Below are 21,444 nucleotides of genomic sequence, written 5' to 3'. Positions count from 1 at the left end.
TAGCCAATCCTCTACCCATGCTAGTACATTACTTGCAACACCATGGATTCATCTTATTTAGTCGTCTTACTTGCAGTCCTTTTCAAATGGCTTTTGGAATTTCAAGTATTACATCTACTGGTTCTTCCTTATGTATCTTGCTTTTTATCCCCTCAAAGAACTCCAACAAGTTTGTCAGATATCATTTTCCCTTCATGAAGTCATGTTGACTCTGCATGGTCATCTTATCTATTTCTAAATGCTCCTTTATACATCCTTTATAACAGACTCTGAAATGTTCCCAATGACAGATGTTAAGCTAACTGGTCTATAGTTACCCATTTTTGTCTCCCTCACTGTTTGAATAAGAGAGTGTTAGATTGGCAGTTCTCCAGAATCTAAGGATTCTTGGAAGATTACTAGCAGTGTACCTTCCACCGCTGTAGCTACTTCCTTTAAATTCCGAGGATACAACACATCACGTCCAGGGGACTTGTCACCCTTTAACCCCCATTAGCACTTTATCTCTCGAGATACCATGTTCATTTCCTCCCTCTTTACCACAACCTCTTCTGATTATTTAGCTTTTTTGAAATACTAATGTTGCCTCTACTGTAAAGGTTGATGCAAAGAAATTATTCAATTCTGCCATTTGTCTGGCTCCCCATTATTATTTTCCAGCATACTTTCTAAGAAGCCTATATTCACTTTGGCCACTCTTATTTTTAGGTTTCTTAAATAAGTTCTTACTATCAGTTTTCGTATAACTTGCTTGCTTGTTCTAAGTTTATTTTCTCTTCTTTTTTTGGGCATCCTTTGATTGAAATCTGTTTTTTTAAAAAAACACATGCCTGCATCTTATTAAGATTCACATTTCAAATAGCTAATAGAAAATAGATGTTAAAAAGTGAAAGCTGCAACAGAAGATGAAGGATGGGAAAAAATCGTGGCTATAAGAATTGCTCCACCTTTGAGGTATTTTCAGTGCTGGAGGCGATTTTCTTGAATTCTAGGTGAAGTACTGCTTCATAAGCTGTTTCATGTCTTGAAACTTTGGAAAAAAAAAGATGCAAAATAACAGCACTTCACAAAGGAGAAAGAGAGACAAAGCAGTGACCACGTGGGAAGTGAATCAAAACGGAGAAGTAAACCTGCACAGCTGTCTGACCCAGCAGGGAACACAGCTGACTGCCTCTGCTGTTTGGTTTCAAGTATTTCTGGGCATCAGAGTTGTGCTAAGAAAAATAAAGAAACAATGAAGTTGGAGAAACCTGTGTGGACGAGTTCACAGCAGGGGAGGAGCTGAATGGCTAGTTTGAAAGAGTAATTTTTTTCTCCCTCTGTAAATCTACAATTGTGAGTAGAATGGGTTCTTGCTCGAATATATGTTTTTTAGATCTGTATCTTGATTAAACTTTAAAAATATAAAAAATAGGCACTAAGAGGGTAGCAATATCTGGATTACTCCTGGTGCCACGGGCTAGTGAGGGTAGGAATAGGAGGATGGAGCAGATGAATCCGTGGCTGAGGAGTTGGTGCAGGGGAGAAGGATTTTGGATCATTGGAATCTCATCTGGGATAGAAATGACCTGAATAAAGAGGACGGATTGCAGCTGAATTGGAAGGGGACTAATGTATTAGCAGGGAGATTTGCTAGAGCTGCTAGAGAGTACTGAAACTAGTAAGGTGGTGAGGTGGAACCCAAGGAGACAGTGAAAAAACAGATTAGTGAGACTGGTGCAGATGGGAAAAGGACCAAGTCAAACAATCAAGGCAGGCAGAACAATGCAGAGAATGAGGTAGGACTGATAAATTAAACTGCATTCGTTTCAATGCAAGAGGCTGAACAGGTATGGCAGATGAACTCAGGGCATGGTTGGGAACACTGGGATTGGGATATCACAGTGATTACAGAAACGTGGCTCAGGGATGGACAGGACTGGCAGTTTAATGTTCCAGGGCATAGGAAGGATAAAAAAAGGTGGGGGGGGGGGAAAACAAGAGATGCATGGGAGTGGCATTTTTGATTAGGAATAACAAAGTTTTTTGAAGAAGGAATGAAGATGATTGATGAGGGCAGAGCAGTGGACATGATCTATACGAACTTCAAAAAGGCATTCAACAAGGTTCCTCATGGTAGTCTGGTCAGCAAGGTTAGTGCATACAGAATACAGGGAGAACTAGTCATTTGGATACAGAACTGGCTCGTAGGTAGAAGACTGAGGGTTGCTTTTCAGACTGGAGGGCTGTGACCAGTGGTGTGCCACAAGGGTTGGTGCTGGGTCCACTACTTTTCCTCATTTATATGAATGATTTGCATGTGAACATAGGACATATAGTTAGTAAGTTTGCTGATTACACTAAAATTGGAGGTGTAATGAACAGTGAAGGTTACCTCAGAGTACAACGGGATCTTGATCAGACGGGCCAACTGGCCAAGGAGTGGCAGATGGAGTTTAATTAAGATAAATGGGAGGTGTTGTGTTCTGGAAGGGCAAATCAGGTCAGAACTTATATACTTAATGGTTAGGTCCTGGGGAGTGTTGCTGAACAAAGACACCTTGGAATGCAGGTTCATAGTTCCTTGAAAGTAGAGTCACGGGTAGATAGGATAGTGAAGGTGGTGTTTGGTATGCTTTCCTTTATTGGTCAGAGTATTGAGTATAGGAGTTGGGAGGTCATGTTGCAGCTGTACAGGGCATTGGTTAAGCCACTAGTGGAATATTGCGTGCAATTCTGGTCTTCCTACAGGAAGGACGTTATGAAATGTGAAAGGGTTCAAAAAGGATTTACAAGGATGATGGCAGATTTGGAGGGTTTGAGCTATTAGGAGTGGTTGAATAGACTGGGGTTATTTTCCCTGGACCATCGGAAGGTGAGGGGTGACCTTACTGAGATTTATAAAATCATGAGGGGCATGGATAGGGTAAATAGCGAAGGTCTTTTCCCTGGGGCTTAAGAGACCAAAACTAGAGGGCATAGGTTTAAGGTGAGAGGGGAAAGATTAAAGAGGAATCTGAGGGGCAACTTTTTCTACACCAAGTGCAGTGCCTGTATGAACTTTGCTGCCAGAGGAAGTGGAGGAGGCTGGTACAATTAGAACATTTAAAAGGTATGTTGATAGGTATATGAATAGGAAGGGTTTAGAGGGATATGGGCCAAATGCTGGAAAATGGACTAGATAGAACATAGAACAGTACAGCACAGTACAGGCCCTTCAGCTCTCGATGTTGTGCCAACCTTTTATTCTACTTTAAGATCAAACAAACGTACATACCCTTCATTTTAAAATCATCTATGTGCCTATTCAAGAGTTGCTTAAATATCCCTAACGTATCTGACTCTATTACCACCACTTGCAATGCATTCCACGCACCCATCACTCCCTGTTTAAAAAGCAACCTCTGACATTTCCCGTCAACCTTCCTACAATCACCTTAAACTTATGCCCCCTTATGATACCCATTTCTGTCCTGGGAAAATGTCTCTGACTATCCACTCTATCTATGCCTCTCATCATCTTGTACACCTCTACACAGTCACCTCTCATCCTTCTTCACTCCAAAGAGAAAACCCCAGCTCCCTCAACTGTTCTTCATAAGACATGCCCTCCAGTCCAGGCAGCATCCTGGTAAATCTCCTCTGCACCCTCTCTCGAGCTTTCACATCTTTCTTATAATGAGGTGACCAGAACTGAACACAATATTCCACATGTGGTCTCACCAAGGTTTTATAGAGCTGCAACAAAACCTTACAGCTCTTAAACACAATCCCCCTGCTAATGAAAGCCAACACACCATATGCCTTCTTCACAATCCTATCAACTTGGTCTGGCTTACACGTAACTCCAGACCCATAGCAATGTGGTTGATCTTTACTGCCCTCTGGGCAATTAGGAAAAGGCAATAAATGCTGACCTAGCCAACGATGCTCCCATTCCATGAGTGAAAGAAAAGAAAACTCTAAATACAAATTAGATAGATTAACAAGTGGCACACTGTGTTCAATTATATCACAGATTGCTGAACTAGTTTTACTTTTCTGTGTGGGGTTTAACCATTCTTGAGCTGAAAATGTGTTATTGGAAAAGCGCAGCAACACATTTTCAGCTCTGATCTCTAGCATCTGCAGTCCTCACTTTCTCCTTAACCATTCTTGAACCAATGTTTGGATAAAAAAGGTCACAACGTGATATGGACAGAATTAGGAAACCCAAGGCCACCTTCTACAATTCAGCAAGACATCTCAGGAGAAGAGATTATCTACACCATGGGATCTTGGACTGTTGATTTGGTTAGTCAGTTAAATTTATGTACACAAGATGTACCAATGACAAAGGACATCACATTGTACTTTGACAGCTGTATGCAAAGTCCTGGCAGAGTGCGTTACACGGTGGCTTGTAAGTGAAGGCCTCCACAGAGAGAAAGCAATAGATGGAAGAAAATCTTTCGGAATGTTTTATTAAAACAGGCCTTCTGGCAAACTAATATCTAACAAATATGATGTGCATTATACTTGAATTGATTTTAATTAATTTACTGCAAGATTACAATCTAGATAGATCAGGTGAAAGTACATTGACTTTAGTACATTACTTTATGAATCAGTTAGCAATAAGCAGTAACACAAAGGAATTTTAGCAACAGGTTAAAATGATCACGAATAGAAGACAGCTGTAGGAGTTCCAGCTTATTAAGGCCTAGAGAACGGTCACAATATTCTTGCCTGCAACAGTTCCTCACGTGAATCCCTAATGGCTGTTCAAGGTTACATCAAGGCCAGAAAATTCCTCACTGAGGCAGAACTGAAGCCAGAACTCAAAGGGAGAAAAGGAAGTTATGCAGAAGTTGCTTTTGCACACCTTGCTCAAGCACAGCATCGCTGGGAGAGTTCTGGCTGCCTCATCACCCTCATATACAAAAATGGCAACTTCAAATGATACATGGATTTTTTTCAAACAACTGAAAAGTTATTGCTTTAAAGAATGGAAAAAGATCAGAACATAGCAGCAGTAGGCCATTCAGTCCCTTGTTCTGGATCAGTGGTGCTGGAAGAGCACAGCAATTCAGGCAGCATCCGAGGACAGGCAAAAATCGACATTTCGGGTAAAAGCCCTTCATCAGGAATAAATTCAGTCCCTTGTGCCTGCTTCATTACACTCTGCATTAGCATGGTTGACCATCTACTCAATGCCATATCGCCACAGAAACTCCATATCCCTTAATGTCAATAGTAACTAGAAATCTATCACTATCTTGAAAACACTCAATGTCTGACATACTTTTGCCCTCTGGTAGAGACATCTAGACATTCCAAACGTTAGGAGGCGAAAAGTGTGACACTGGAAAAGCACTGCAGATCAGGCAGCATCCAATGAACAGGAGAGTCAACATTTCGTTCATCCTGTTGAAGGGCCTATGCCCGAAATGTCAAGTCTCCTGATCCTCAGATGGTGCCTGACCTGTTGTGCTTTTCCAGCGCCACACTTTTCAATTCTGATCTCCAGCATTTGCAACCATTCCAACCATTCACCACCTTCTGAACAGAGATGCCCCTCATCTGATGCTTTTTTTAAAAACTAACACCATATCCTTGGTTCTAGAGCCCTCAGCCATGTTTTTGTAATCTACTCACTTCTCATGGGAACTGGAAAGTCTGAAAATAAAGACATTCTAGAGAGACAACAAGAATACTGGCAACAAACAACAGTGTGGATTCAACAATCAAAATAAAACTAAGAAACTAACTACTAGAGAAATAAAACCCTTAGTCTGGAAATTTGTTACGAAAGGATTGCTTGTGTAACTGGGAAACCTGTCTTTCACACTGACTGCCTAATGATTATTCACACCAATAAACTATTAATGGCCTTATTTTGAGACGATGCAATGCTCTCCCCCGATTTATTTCAACCAGGCAACACAAATCTTATTGCAACTTAGACCAAAATAGTTTAGTTTTGATGTGTGGGCTGTTTATTAAATGAACATAACTTTGAACTTGAGAAAATATTTTAGGAGGATACAGCAAGATGGGTAGGAATAGGGCAGCATTTTAACACAAGGCTCCACATTAAGGAACATCAAACACAGCACCCTAATTTGTCTTTGTTGAGCAGCCAACTGGATAATGCAGACTTTCCTCGTATCCTGAAACAAACACTGATTATTTGCTCTTTCTGCACAGAGGATAATTTGGACTCCCAACACAACCGTCTCTTTAAAACGATCGTTCCTTCCAGAGTTCTCTATAAAGCAGAATCTCCTCCCATCTAAATGCAAATGTTGCACTGACAATGGAGTGCCACAAGGATCGGTGCTGGGTCCACTACTTTATCATTTATATAAATGATTTGGACGTGAGCATAAGAGGTTTAGTTAGTAAGTTTGCAGATGACACAAAATATGCGTAGTGGACAGCGAAGAAGGTTATCTCGGATTACAACAGGATCTCAATCAGATGGGCCAATGGGCTGAGTGGCAGATGGAGTTTAATTTAGATAAATGTGAGGTGCTGCATTTTGGGAAAGCAAGTCAGTGCAGAACGTATACACTTAATGGTAAGGTCCTAGGGCGTGTTGCTGAACAAAGAGACCTGGGAGTGCAGGTTCATAGCTCCTTGAAAGTGGAGATGCAGGTAGATAGGATAATGAAGGTGGCGTTTGGTATGCTTTCCTTTATTGGTCACAGTATCAAGTACAGGAGTTGGGAAGTCATGTTGAAGCCGTACAGGATATTGGTTAGGCCACTTTTGGAATATTGCATGCAATTCTGGTCTCCTTCCTATCAGAAGGATGGATGTTGTGAAATTTAAAAGGATTCAGAAAAGATTTACAAGGATATTGCCAGGTTGGAGGATTTTGAGATATAAGGGAGAGGTGGAATATTGCGTGCAATTCTTGTCTCCTTCCTATCGGAAAGATGTTGTGAAACTTGCAAGGGTTCAGAAAAGATTACAAGGATGTTGCCAGAGTTGGAGGATCTGAGCTACAGGGAGAGGCTGAACAGGCTGGGGCTGTTTTCCCTGGAGCACCAGAGGCTGAAGGGTGACCTTATAGAGGTTTATAAAATCATGTGGGGCAGGGATAGGATAAATAGACGAGTCCTTTTTCCTGGGGTGGGACTCCAGAACTGGGAGGGCATAGATTTAGGGTGAGAGGGGAAAGATATCAAAGAGACCTCAGGGGCAACTTTTTCATGCAGAGGGTGGTGCGTGTGTGGAATAGGCTGCCAGAAGTAGTGGTGGAGGCTGGTACAATTGCAACATTTAAAAGGCATCTGGATGGGTATATGTAAAGGAAGGGTTTGGAGGGATGTGGGCCAGGTGCTGGCAGATGGGACTAGATTGGATTGGGATATCTGGTAGGCATGGACGAGTTGAACTGAAGAGTCTGTTTCCATGCTGTACATCTCGATGACTAAATGGAGAGATTGGCAAACCGGTTGGAAAGGTGTCATCCCATTTCCCTATCCCTGTATCAGTCAAAGCAAAACGCTCAAAGACACAGTACAGCTTTACCTCCTTCATCTTTATTACGGGTCCTGGAGGGAGAGAGCACAATCGCCCATGTGCACAGAGACATGAGTTCTCAGTTTTCTCTTGAACAACACATTCTTAATGAATTATATAGTCACTTGCAGGGAGGAGCATCTAGATAAGGTGACATACATATTGATTGGGTGACCATTACAATCAGCGAGTTTCAATAGTAAAGATGAAGCCATCTGCTGTTACACACTGAATGTTCTTAACCTTAACTGGCTTCACATAATCAATGCTTTTCACCTTGTTTAACTGACTTTGCATAACAAATGCTTCTTCATCTTGTTAAATGGCTTTACACAATGAAAGCTTTTTTCACCTTGTTAAACCTTGCCTCCAGCACCTCATTGTTTACTGCAAGCTCTTATCTGCATATCTGCAGAAAGTCATGCTCACTGAGCCTTTTGTCATCCAAAATTTAACTCTTTCCCTACCTGTTCATACCTTACACACTTAAAGGGAGAAATAAAAAGTGTAATTAAGGGAGTTTGCTATGAAGAAAGAAGTGCTGATGAAAGATGGAGTACCCAAGTGAGTAGCAGTTATGGCAGAAGACTGTGGGTTCAGAAGGAAATACATAAATACATACAAGTAAAACAGGTGAAAGAGGCAGCAAGTGAGGAAAAGTTGTAGGAAGACTAACCTGGGGAAATAGGTGATAAATAAATAAAAGAAACTGAGTGAAAGATGACTCAGTAAATAGTACAAGGGGGATAAAATGGATACAAAGGAAACAGGCAATTTGCAAAAAACAGAAGTGAAAAAAAAACTAAGTAAAATAACTATAGCAAAGCAATAAAACAGCTGGAAATTGAGAAACATGTATGAATGAACAAAGACCGAAGAATGCACCGAAACCTTCTCTCTCTCTCTCTCCATTCCCTTCCCCCTCACCCCACAAACCTCATCTCCCCCTCCCACGCACCCCCACAAAACAGACATGTCCAAGAAGTTCAAAGGAACTCTTTTCTGCAGTCCAACACAAACCAATCAATGGCCAGACTTGGGTCAGATAAATGTAGAGACTTAGGTTATGCTTCGATTTTCTGCAAGTGGCAAAAATGTTCCCCCTCATACCAATTCTGGTTTTCCTGCTATAGAAAAGATGTTGTGAACTTTAAAAGGTTCAGAAATTATTTACAAGAATGTTGTCAGGGCTGGAGGGTTTGAGCTATAGGGAGAGGCCTAATAGGCTGGTATTGTTTTCCCTGGAGCATCGGAGGCTGAGGAGTGATAAGTTTATAAAATCATAAGGGGCATGGATAGGGTGAGTAGCCAAAGTCTTTTCCCCAGGGTAAGGGAGTCCAAAACTAGACGGTGTAGGTTTAAGGTTGGGGGGGGGGGGGGGGGAAGGAGGAGGATTTAAAAAGGGACCCAAGCTCCTTTCATGTTTGGAATGACCTGTCAGAGGAAATGAAGGAGGCTGGTACAATTACAACAACATTTAAAAGACATCTGGATGGGTATATGAATAGGAAGAGTTCAGAGGGATATGGGCTAAGTGCTGGCAAATGGGACTAGATTAGTTTTCGATATCTGGTTGCCATGGACGAGTTGGACATGCTGTGCAGCTCTATGACTCTAAGTTGTTGGGCCAAAATGACCGGTTTCCACACTGTAGGGGTTCTATGATTCTATTATACAATAACCTTTAATCCCATACTACTCAAGAACCTATCTACGCCTGTCTTAAATACACTCAATGTCTTAGCCTCCAACGCATTCTGTAGCAATGAGTTCCACAGATTAACCACCTGACTGAAGAACCTCCTCTTCATCTCAGTTCTAAAGGCTCATCCCTTCATTCTGAGGCTGTGCCTTTGAATTCTAGCTTCCCAACATCCACTCGACCCAAATCTCTTAGTACGCTAAGTTCAATGCAGAGTGACACCATGAAGGACTCTCCTCTTCAACCTCTCCCCTTACCTGAGGCATGGGGACCCTCAGTTTAAAGCACCACCAGTCTCTCTCCAATGACAAAGCAGCCCTACGGTCTGGAAAGACTATGCCGACCTTACCTTTACTTTTATGCAGCATCGTTGATAAGTCTAACCATTACAAATGTGCGGATATGGTACAGTCATTTTTAGGAAAAAGACTGGACATGGCGACACCAATAGTTAAAAATTGCTACAAATCATCTGACTATACAACTACAACCATGTGACAGACAGAGAGACATATCCAGATATGTAACAACTCTCACAAGACAACAAAGTTCCTTGATGATTCACTGAGAGAGAGAATGCAAATTAGGTACGGACTAGTACAAAGACCAAGAACCACAGGTGGAATAAGAGCTGTTTCCCGAACACCAGCGTAGCACGACTTACTTTTTGCATAAGTCACCCTGTAATAGTGGTCATCCTAACATGCTAGCTAAGAATGCTTTGAAAAGGTAAGCTGCCTCGACAGAGGGGTTCCATCTTGAACTACCAAAGGAAAATATGTCTCCCCAGGCACAGAGCATGACGAAAAGTTTGAAGGCTCTTGAAAGTTAGTGGTCTGCTGTAAAGCAATTAGCTCAGAAGTCACAACACCAGGTTATAGTCCAACAGGCTTATCAGAACTCAAGTTTTCAGAGAGCAGTTCCTTCATCAGATGAAGTCATCTCACCTGAGAAAGGAGCAGCGCTCTGAAAGCTTATCATTTCAAATAACCCTGTTGGACTATAACCTGGTGTTGGGTGACTGCCTGACCTTGTCCACCTCAGACTAAGACCGGGATCTCCACATCATGTAAGGCAACTAAGCAGCCAGAAAAGCCTTGCCTGCAAAACCAGGAATCTGTCAACTCTCTCTCTCTCTCTCTCTAAGTCTCTTGTTTTATAAACTTCCACCTGAACAATAAAATACCAAGAATTCTTTTCGACCTATCTGTACTTTTTTTAAATTTTGACCTTCATTTTTTGTTACTAAATTTCTCTTTTAATCACTGAAGATTCCATAATAACAATAAAGTAACCTCCATCTATTTAAACTAAATATTTAAACCAAAAGCTTGACTTCTGCGCACTTTAACTTGAATCATACAAACTGAGGAATGCTTTCCTGTCAGAGTTAAAAAGCATTGTTCCTTCAACAGGGAGTTGTGGCACAGATTCGTAAGACATAGACTTTATAGCAAAAGATTTCTTGCTATAGCTCAACACAGAACAATCCTGGCTATCCGAACATCAATTATCTGAATTTCGGATTATCTGATCAAGATCTCAAGGTCTCGTAAAAACGTAATCTGAACAATCAGTTATTCAAACAAAATTCTCCCTGCCTGTCTTGTTCGAATAATCAAGGTTGTTCTGTATACTGTTTCAGTAGCATATCACTGAGGTCTTTTGCTATAAATTCTGTGTCTTATGATCTTGGTCCAGAGCTACCTGATGAAGGAGCAGCACTACGAAAGTTAGTACTTCCAAATAAACCTGTTGGACTATTACATAGTGTTGTGTGATTTTTAACTTTGTCTACCCCAGTTCAACGCCGGCACCTTCACATCCTCCCTGTCAGAGGGTTGGCGCTGAGGGAGCGCTGCATAATGGAGGTCTTGTCTGTCTGATGAGATGCAAGTCCTGCCTGCACTCTGAAGTGGTTTAATAGGTTCAATGGTGCTAATTTGCTTAAGAACAGAGATCTCCATCAATTGTCATCAAAAAAACTAAAAGAACTAGTTGACGTGTCATTGAAATTTATTGGATCTTGCTATGTGCAAACTGACGGGCAACTTCCTTTTTCACACAGAGAATGGTTCGTGAATGCAATGAACCTCCAGAGGACGTAATGGATGCGGGTACAGTCACGCTCAAAAGACACCTGGATAAGTACATGAACAAGAAGTTTTTTGGAGGGTTATGAGCCAAGTACAGGCAGGTGGGACTAGTTTAATTTGGCAACATGGGGTGATTCACCCTGACCAAACCTGTGCTGTACCGGGCAGGAAGATCGCTGAGAGTCGCGCACTCCTCAGAGATACGATCGCCTACGTGCAGGACAGGGGGGTGGACACCTGCCTCATCAGCCTGGACCAGGAGAAAGCCTTTGATAGGATATCGCATACATATATGAGGGATGTCCTCTCCAAAATGGGCTTCGGGGAGGGAATCGCTAATTGGATCAGACTGCTCTACACCAACATTGTCAGTGCAGTCTCAATCAATGGATGGGAATCAGATAGCTTCCCAGTCAGATCTGGAGTCAGGCAGGGCTGCCCTCTCTCTCCTGCCTTGTTTGTGTGTTGCATAGAGCCATTTGCCGAGTCCATCAGGAAGGATGCGAGCCTGAAAGGGGTGACTATTCCTGGCAGCGGGGGCCTGCAGGTTAAGGCCTCCCTGTACATGGATGACGTCGCCGTTTTCTGCTCGGATCCGCTGTCCATGCACAGACTCATGTGCATTTGTGACCAGTTCGAACGGGCCTCGGGGGCCAAGGTAAACCGAGGCAAGAGCGAAGCCATGCTCTTCGGGAACTGGGCCGACCAATCCTCTATCCCCTTCACCGTCAGGACTGACCACCTGAAGGTGCTGGGTATTTGGTTCGGGGGGGCTGGGGCGTGCGCCAAGACCTGGGAGGAGCGGATCAGGAAGGGGAGACAGAAACTGGGCAGATGGGAGCAACGGTCGCTCTCCATCGCGGGTAAGAACCTGGTCATCAGGTGTGAGGTACTCTCAGTATTGTTATACGTGGCACAGGTCTGGCCTATCCCCAGAACCTGTGCTGCCGCTGTCACCCGGGCCATCTTCCACTTCGTGTGGAGATCAAAGATGGACCGGGTCCGAAGAGATGTAATGTACAAAGACCGGTGCAATGGGGGAAAAAACACACCCAATCCCACCCTCACCCTGATGGCCACCTTTGTGTGTGGCTGCATCAAGCTGTGCGTGGATCCCCGGTACGCAAACACCAAGTGTCACTATGTACTGAGGTTCTACCTGTCCCCGGTGTTGCGAAGGATGGGCCTGGCCTCGCTGCCGCGGAACGCTCCGAGTAGTTGGACCGTTCCGTACCACCTGTCCTTCGTGGAGAAATTTATCAAGAAAAACACCTTTGACCACAAGTCCATCAGGAAGTGGTCAGCACGTAGTGTCCTTGAGACCCTTCGGGAAAAGGAGAGGGCGGATCCTGTCGAGCGGTTCCCTGAGCAGACTGTCAAAGCCATTTGGCAGAATGCCTCATCGCCAGAACTTTCCAACAAGCACCAAGACATGGCTTGGCTGGTGGTGAGAAGGGCTCTGCCTGTGAGATCCTTTATGCACGCCCGGACTCTCTGCCGCACCGCACGCTGCCCTCGAAGCGGCTGCGGGGGGGACGAGACTGTCACACACCTCCTTCTGGAATGTGCCTATGCAGAGGAAGTCTGGAGAGGAATGCAGTGGTGTCTGTCGAGGCTCGTCACGAGCAGCGCCGTGACGCGGGACTCCGTGCTCTACGGTCTGTTCCCCGGGATGCACACCGAGACGAACATCAACTGTGCCTGGAGGATCATCAACTCGGTGAAGGACGCTCTCTGGGTGGTCCGAAACCTGTTGATCTTCCAGCTGAAGGAGTTGACCCCGACTGAGTGTTGCAGACTGGCACGTTCCATGGTCCAGGACTACGTGTTGAGGGACGCGCTGAAGCTTGGGGCAGCTGCCGCCAAGGCGCGGTGGGGAAAGACCACCGTCTAACATCTGCCTGCCTAATGAAGAACAGGGGGCCCACGCAGTCATTTGGGCTCCGCTGGCGCCTCAGCTCAATGTAATCGCACCAACCTGTGAATATGAATGATCACCCTGTTTCGACACAAAGAAATGGAATGTTTACAGAATGATGACATGTCCAATTGTATAGATTAAATATATATGAATAAAGTATATTTTTGAAATAAAAAAAAACATGGTGGGCATAGATTAGTTTCCATATTCTATGATCCTATGACTCTAAATTAAGGGTCAGTAAACAAGATTTACTAATTTATGGCTCAATGACCACATTGCAAACATGTCTGCCTGGCAGTCATGTGTCAACAATAAAGGTTTGTGTGCATAAAGGAACTTTTAACAGAGTAAGACAATCCAAAGTGCTTCACACAACCATTATCATACAAAATCACACAGCCACACAAGATGTCCAAAGGCTAGAGGTGTGTAATATCTCTGAACAGATTAATGAGATTTTTTTTGTCAAACAAGTAGATTTTGAAGAGCATCTCCAAAAAGGATAGGTAGTGTGGAGAGGCACAAGGAGAACATTTCAGGGTTTAGGATCTTGGCAGCTGAAAGCACAGTACCCAGTGGAGTATTGAAAATCATGGTTGGATAAGAGACCAGAATTGGAGGATCCCACATCTTATAGGGCTGATGGAGATTACAGAATATAGGAGACTATTGAGGGATTTGGAAACTATTCGGAAAAACTTCCTCTTTTTATGGTTCACAGCATTTTGTGAAGACTTAAAACTAAAAGTGAAAGGAGCCACATCAAGTTAGAGATTTTTCAAAGGCCCTCCTTAATTTATTCAAAATGTTTACATACAAAGAGTATTTTAGACACAATGTGGAGGCACATTTCTCCTTCCCCAAAGAGAGAAGAACCTGCACAAAGCATGCAGGTGAGATTGTGAACTTGATGGACAAATCAATGCACAGAGCAACAGCCTTTGTTTCAGCTACCTCATTTTCTAAGCTCTCTGATAAATTTCTCAGCCACTAGAAACAGCTCTTTTCCAGTCGCCCACAAGTTCCTGTATCAATGACTAATAGGTGAATTAATAACAAGTGCATTCAAGTCTAAACACAGTACTGTGGAGAGGATATATCGGCCTTGATAACAGTCCAAAGCAGGCTTTTTGCTCTATATTCCTTTATGGGATGTGGGAATTGTTGGCAAGGACAGCATTTTTTTTGTCCATCCTTAATTGCCTTTGAACAGTGATTTGCCAGGCCATTTCAGCAGTTTAAAATCAATTACAGTTCAATTACGTTAAATTGTGAAGACAGGCAGCATAAGCGGATCTTGTATTTTATTGTGTTTAGAAAGCTGATTTAACCAGAATATTTACAATAGTAATGAGTTGATGCAATAGAGCCTACTGTGCAGGATCCAGAACAAAGTGGAAATAATCTTGAAATTAGATCTAGCCTATTCACAAGAAAAACCAGAAAGCATTTTTTCCAGGTGGAGGGCACAGAAATCAGGGACCAAAAGGACCCAGTGTGAAAGCTTTTGTTTCAAAAGGATGTGGGACATAGAGCAAAGGTGTGAAATTCATATAAGGATACACACATCTACAAAGATAATTGAAGAGTTTTGAAGGGCAGAAAGGCCTGCACTTGATCTTATGTAACACGTTTTTGTTTGAGAAAACATTCCTTTGAATTTATAGAATCCAAGGAAAACTTTCAAGTCACTTTGAAGTTAATCCAGTGGAGCTGCTGCAGACCTCCAGTGACAAACAGCACAGAAAGCAACAGACTGGGAGACAATACTGACTGCCTGTCCAGTTACTAAAATGCACATTTCCTTAAAAAGACAAACAAGGTGCTTGAAGGCTGACCTTCCTGTCTACAATTCAAACAGCTTGAAGTAGATGTTCTCAAATATAACTATAAAGTTTTTCTTATTGCTACTTTCTCCATCAGATTGTTTCCTCAGATTACAAGTAATTCCCCAAAGACAAGCTGAAGCTACAATCTCATCTCTTCAAAAGAGTTAACATCCCCATTCCAAAAACCACTAATCTTCCAAATACCATACCAACACAGGAATCAAATAGAGTACAAACCTGCTGTAACCTCCACACACTTCCACAGTCCAACCTCCTGTAAAAGCTCCATACAACTCCAAATGCATGCAATCTACTGTAATTTTCTTTCACCTCTTTACCTGTACAAGAAAACAAGAGACAAATTCCCAGCTATTTTGTTCAACTGTTTTCTTGAATAGTGGGGTGCAGGAGGTTGTTTGTTCTTTTGTGTTGAACTGTCAAATGTGTCCTTTGTTGTGGGGAAGATGCTTGAGTCTATTATCAAGGAAGAAATAGCAAGGCATCTAGATAGACATTGTCCCGATGGACAGACACAGTATGGGTTCATGGAGGGCAGGTCATGCTCAACAGATCTATTGGAATTCTATGAAGACATTACGAGCAAGGTGGACAATGGGGACCCAGTAGATGTGGTGTACCTAGATTTCCAAAAGAGCTTCGACAAGGTGCTGCACAAGAGACTGCTGCGTAAGATAAAGATGCATGGCATCACAGGTCAAGTATTAGCATGGATAGAGGATTGGTTGACTAACTCGAGGCAAAGAGTGGGGATAAATAAGTGCTATTCTGGTTGGTAATCAGTACCTAGTGGCGTGCCTCAGAAATCAGTGTTGGAACGCAATTATTCACTATATATATAGATGATTTGGAGTTGGGGACAATGTGTAGTGTGTCAAAGTTTGCAGATGACACTAAGATGAGTGGCAGAGCAAAGCGTACAGAGGATTGTGAAACTTTGCAGAGGAACATAAATACTTTTAGTGAGTGGGCAAAGGTCCAGCAGATGGAATACAATGTTAATAAATGTGAAGTCATCCATTTTGGTAGGAGTAACAGTAAAAAGGTTTATTATCTGAATGGTAAAAAGTTGCAGCATGCTGATTTGCAGAGGGACTTGGGTGTCCTTGTGCATGAATCACAGAGGGTTGGTCTGCAGTTACAAGTAATTAGGAAGGCAAATTAAATTTTGTCCTTCATTGCTAAAGGCTTTGAGTTTGAAAGCAGGGAGGTTATGTTGCAGCTGTATAGGGTGCTGGTGGGGCCACACTTGGAGTACTATGTGCAGTTTTGGTCTCCTTACTTGAGAAAGGATGTATCGGCAGTGGAAGGGGTGCAGAAGAAGTTCACTAGGTTGATCCTGGAGTTGAGGGGTTGGCTTATGAGGAGAGACTGAGTAGACTGGGATTATATTCATTGGAATTTAGAAGAATGAGAGGGAGATCTTATAGATTTACAAAATATGAAGGGAATAGATAAAATAGAAGTAGAGAGCAAGTTTCCACTGGCTGGTGAAACTAGGACAAGACGGCATAGCCTCAAAATTAGGTGGAGCAGATTTAGGACTGAATTGAGAAGGAACTTCTTCATCCTGAGGGTTGTAAATCTACGCAATTCCTTGCCGAGCGAAGTAATTGACGTTACATCAGTAAACATTTTTAACGCAAAGATAGTTTTTTTTTTAACAATAAAGGAATTACTGGGTATGGTGAGAGCACGGGCAGTGAAGCTGAGTCCACAAAAAGATCAGTTGTGATCTTATTGAATGGCAGAGCAGGCTCGAAGGGCCCGATGGCCTCCTCCTGCTCCTAGTTCTTATGTTCTTATGCCATCTTTTGGAAGAGATACTAATCCTAAAGCCTTATCTGTCCGCTCAATTGAGCATACTATCCCAGAAAAACAGAGCGTCCTCCACAATTCTTCTGACCATTATTTATCAACAGCAACATGCTTTCAGCACATGTAGGTATTATAAATATTAGCATATATTCACATCCTAAATCATAGAAAGTAGCCCCATGATATGACTTAAATACATAGTCTTGTTTTACACAACAGTGCAGACAACACCACATCTAAATCAGCACCACCCATCTCACTGACTCCACAGGCTTTAAGTCATTTGAGTGGTTGCTCAGCATCCAGACTGGACGGACAGAAATTTTCTACAAATAAATATTGGAAAGACTGAAAAAACTCCATTGCCTCACCACCAAGTCCATCTTGCTGAGCCTGAACTGAACGTTTAAAAACTTGGTGTCATTTGTGACTCTGAGATGATTTTCCAACTACATATCTGTGCTGCCACCCAGGCCATCTATTTCCACCTTGAATTCATAACTAGACTCTGTCCCTGCCTCAGCTCACATGCTATTGAAACCTTCATCCATGCCACTGTTAGCTTTAGATTCAACTACTCCTATACACTCCTGGTTAGCTTCCCAGGTTCCACTTGCTGTAAATTTTGTGGTTACCCAAAATTCTGCTGCTGTGTCCTAATCTGCACATGACTCATTCACATATTACCTGAATGCTCACTGACCAGTTAAGCCAATCCCTTTTTCTGAAATGCTAATTCTTACTCCTCCCTATCTCTGTACTCTTCTTTAGCCCCCCAGAATATCTAAAATTCTTCAATTCTGGCCACTTGAGCTACCATGATTTTAAATGCTCCACCACTGGCACCTGACCAATCAGATGCCAAGGCTCCCAAATCTAAGAATATCATTTCTAAACCTTTCTGCCTGTCTATATTTTAATGGTAATAAGCTCTTGTGGGGATGTTCTGATGGCTTGAAAAATACTTTATGTGCAAATTCTTTTGGTAGAAATACAGCTGCTATCTGTATATGTCAGTCAATAACACTCAGCTTGGTTACTCTATCATCCTTAATCCCATGCTTATCATTATGCCATCCTCTGACTAATATATATTCATCGATGTTGAAACTTTATTGCTGGAACAGCACAGCAGGTCAGGCAGCATCCAGGGAACAGGAGATTCGACGTTTCGGGCACAGGCCCTTCTTCAGGAATGAAGAAGGGCCTGTGCCCGAAACGTCGAATCTCCTGTTCCCTGGATGCTGCCTGACCTGCTGTGCTGTTCCAGCAATAAAGTTTCAACTTTGATCTCCAGCATCTGCAGACCTCACTTTCTCCTCCTATATTCATCGATGAGCTAGAACAGTCTCCAGTTCAACACACAGCAACATGTTGCTATCAAAGCCCCAGGTTTCTCCTCCTGCTACTCATGGGATCAGAATCAATTCCAAGCTTTCTATTTCCATCTTCATATCATCTATCACTGGAGCCTTTAATGGTAATTTCTGCAACATCCTGTTTGAATATATCCTATACTGTCCTTCATTCAATTTATCCAGCATTACTTTTTCAAGTCTCACTCCAAGTCATCTCTAACTTCTCTCCAATCTTTGCTGACTGCCCATTCTCCAATGATTTCAGAATCCTCATGTTTATTTAGAAAATGCTCAAAACTCTTGGCTCAAGTTCTGCAACATTCCTCAAACTGGTGAACCAATTTGCTTCCTTTGCTCTTCTTGCCTAATGTGTCTCCTCCATCAGTAATAGTGAAGTTTATTCCATCCCTGCAGCCAATCTTCAAAATTTAGTACTCTGTGCAACACATTAGACCAAGGACATTCATAATTTAGACTAAACTTTTCATGAATTTTGCTAAATAAAGCACTTGCATAATCAATAAGCAGTAAAATTACATAAGTTGTGGACCCACTTGTCCATGAATTCTTCTATTTGTACAAGTACAGTTTTGGGGATTGTTTCAGAATTCCTTCAGCAATCAGGCAGCTTTTCCATTCAGTTCATGGCTTTTCTCTGCATTTACAAATCAGAGACATACATAATCAGTGCCCAAATCAATTACACAGTCTAAAGTATTACAGAACTTTGGGCATAAGTGATATTAGGCATGATACATCCAAATCTTTGATCTTTTACAATGCTACTTGAAAGGATCAGCTTTCGATCATGTTAAGGTTGTACTGTTTCTTTGAATTATTTTTAACGTCATAAGTATAAAACAAATTTAAAAGTCTTCCTTGATTTCAGTTTGCAAAATATCCTCTGCTTGATGCCAATATGATTTAAATTTTTTACTTTCATACCTAAGATGAGAACTACATGTTGAGATTTTGGTCCTTCCTTAAGATTGATCATTTATACTACCGTGTCTATTTCCATATGATTGCACTCTAAAGAAATTCAAACAACGGAATGTCAGTGGACTACCAACTTACACTTTGTGGGAAAATTTCAGACATTTCAATACATTATAACGTATGGTTAGGCGACCGAGTTTTCCCTTCACAAACCATCCTTACCCGATTTTAAAACTTCAAACCAAACAGATTTCAGCATGATCAAAGATTATGCAACTCATTAAATTAAATAAAGATTAGACTCAAAGGAAAACAGTTGGCAAATATCCTGCCTTACTCTTTATAGAAGAGTTAAAAAGTCAGCATGTTATTTTTTGGTACATAACCCATGAAAATATTGTGCAGCCACAATTCACTTGCGTACTTCTGTCAAGAAAAGTTGTTGCCATTTACGACTATTTGTCAGTGGTGCCTCAGTTGTCACGCTTTCGCCTGAGAGTTGGAGGATTGTGGGTTCAAGTCCCACTAGAAGTTGATGAAACAGGACTGGGGATGCTAAACCGTGAAGAGAACGAGACAGCAAGGTTCTGTCCGGCCCTTGCAAATAAACCCATGGTGGTGTTTTGAAAACGAAAGGATTTCTCCTTAACATCGCTGAAAACAAGTGATTACATTAATGTTTTGTGGGAACCCGCTACGTGCAATGCCACGTTTCCTAAGAGAGAACTTTGGAGCTACTTGATTGCCCCGCCCCAGCACTTCAATGACAGGTGCTATGTAAATGCAGGTGTTCCTCTCTTTATATCTTGGACATTGAGAAAGAAAGTAAACACCCTGACATTACAGGACCTGGGGATGTGGAGGGAGGGGAGTTGTACCTGACACACACAGACTGAGGGCTCAGCTTCGAGCCCAGCGGCCCCGGTGAACTTGACTCACCAGGTTCAGAGGGCTTTCCATAACGTCCATTGGGTTATTGCTCCACACGGCCGCATTCAGGAAAATGCGCGGGGGCGGGGTGGCGGTCGCTGGGCTAGTCCGGCCTCAGCTCGGCCCGGCTGCCGCCACCATCAGGGCCGCGCTCATGGATCCAGGCAGCAGGCCGGGGCGAGGCGAGCCGAGCCGAGCGGAGGGAAGGGAAGGCCGCACTGAACCTCCTCCCCGCCGGCCCCTGGGCCTGACGACGGGGCCCCTGTGACGTCGCGACCTCCCTGACCTCCCAGCCCACCTCTCGCGAGATCCCGCCGCGGTTGCCGTGGTAACGGAAGGCCTCAGGCCCGAGGCGGAGGAGACCGCGGCGACGCTGAGGGCTCCCACTCAACTGCTGTCTCCGTGTTCCCACAAAGGACTGAGAAATACCCGCTGGCGGAGGGCGGTATTTACAAGGATAATGTCAGAACTGAGATCAAGGTGGACTGATCTCGGGCCTGGAGCCCGAAAAGAGAGAGTTGAGCAGGGGTCTTTTAAATTGTGGAAGGGCTTGCTCTGCGGAGATGCAGGGGACCAAAGCTTTAATGTATAATATTTACAGAATACCAGTCAGTCCAGGAGGGAAGTCGGAAGAATAACTTGCTACCACGAGAGGAGCTGCGGTGATTAGTACGGGTGCATTTAAGGGGAAGCTAAACAAGTACATGTGGGAGAAAGGATTGGAACGAAGTATAACCCTGACATGTCGAAATGCAGCAAGTACGTCAGCATTGTTTGGTTAAATGGAATGTTTCAATGCTGCAACCTTGATGTGATTTTATACAACAATTGACATAGGTGCCAAACTCTGCACAGCAAGATCCCATACATGGTTGAAATCATACACAGCCGTAAGATAAATTGCCAGATGTTAAGCAAACCATTGGGTAAACATCCCAGATCTTTCTGGAAGACTATCGTAGGAATGTTTATATCCATCAAGGGGGAACATTGTAACTCAATTTATCCCTCATCTGTAGATTGACCACCTTTAACAGTGTAGCACTCCCTCCTTAGAATTGCATTTAAGTATGAGTCGAGAATGGAGTTTAAATCTCAGATGTGATTTGGAGGAAATATCATTATTCATTAGAATTGACTAAAGTGGATTGCACAGCAGTTTGAAACTCATACTTATCTAACCTACAGAAGCAGAAAATGAGCTGCAAGAAACTGACAGGATGAGGAGTCCAGAATAAATTCACTGATGCCCATACTCCCAGTAGAGACCTATACTTGAAGCATAGATTAGATTACTTACAGTGTGGAAACAGGCCCTTCGGCCCAACAAGTCCACACC

General features: G+C 42.8%; 1 protein-coding gene across 4 annotated transcripts in view; it reads right to left on the bottom strand.

The window, feature by feature from the left end:
• Positions 1 to 20,314, bottom strand: part of nrbf2b (nuclear receptor binding factor 2b) — a 33,409-nt gene extending 13,095 nt beyond the window's left edge. The window contains exons 1-2 of one of the 4 annotated variants that reach the window (XM_043712306.2): positions 20,115 to 20,314; positions 18,774 to 18,891 (exon numbers count right to left, since the gene is read on the bottom strand). Coding sequence is in view for 1 of the 4 variants with exons in the window: in XM_043712304.2 (XP_043568239.1) it covers positions 20,115 to 20,144 (30 nt within the window). In the remaining 3 variants the exon portion in view is untranslated. The remainder of the gene's footprint in view (positions 1 to 18,773; positions 18,892 to 20,114) is intronic. The other 3 variants (XM_043712305.2, XM_087999113.1, XM_043712304.2) reach the window with 3 other exon arrangements.
• Between the last annotated feature and the right edge of the window lie 1,130 nt (positions 20,315 to 21,444).

This window comes from Chiloscyllium plagiosum, unplaced genomic scaffold, assembly GCF_037043375.1.
Source record: "Chiloscyllium plagiosum isolate Xiang-an unplaced genomic scaffold, Cpla_swu_hap1 HiC_scaffold_22, whole genome shotgun sequence".
In the NCBI taxonomy this organism is placed as follows: Eukaryota; Metazoa; Chordata; class Chondrichthyes; order Orectolobiformes; family Hemiscylliidae; genus Chiloscyllium; species Chiloscyllium plagiosum.
Note: the sequence above shows the minus strand (reverse complement) of the source record. Positions and strands in the feature narration are given on the sequence as shown.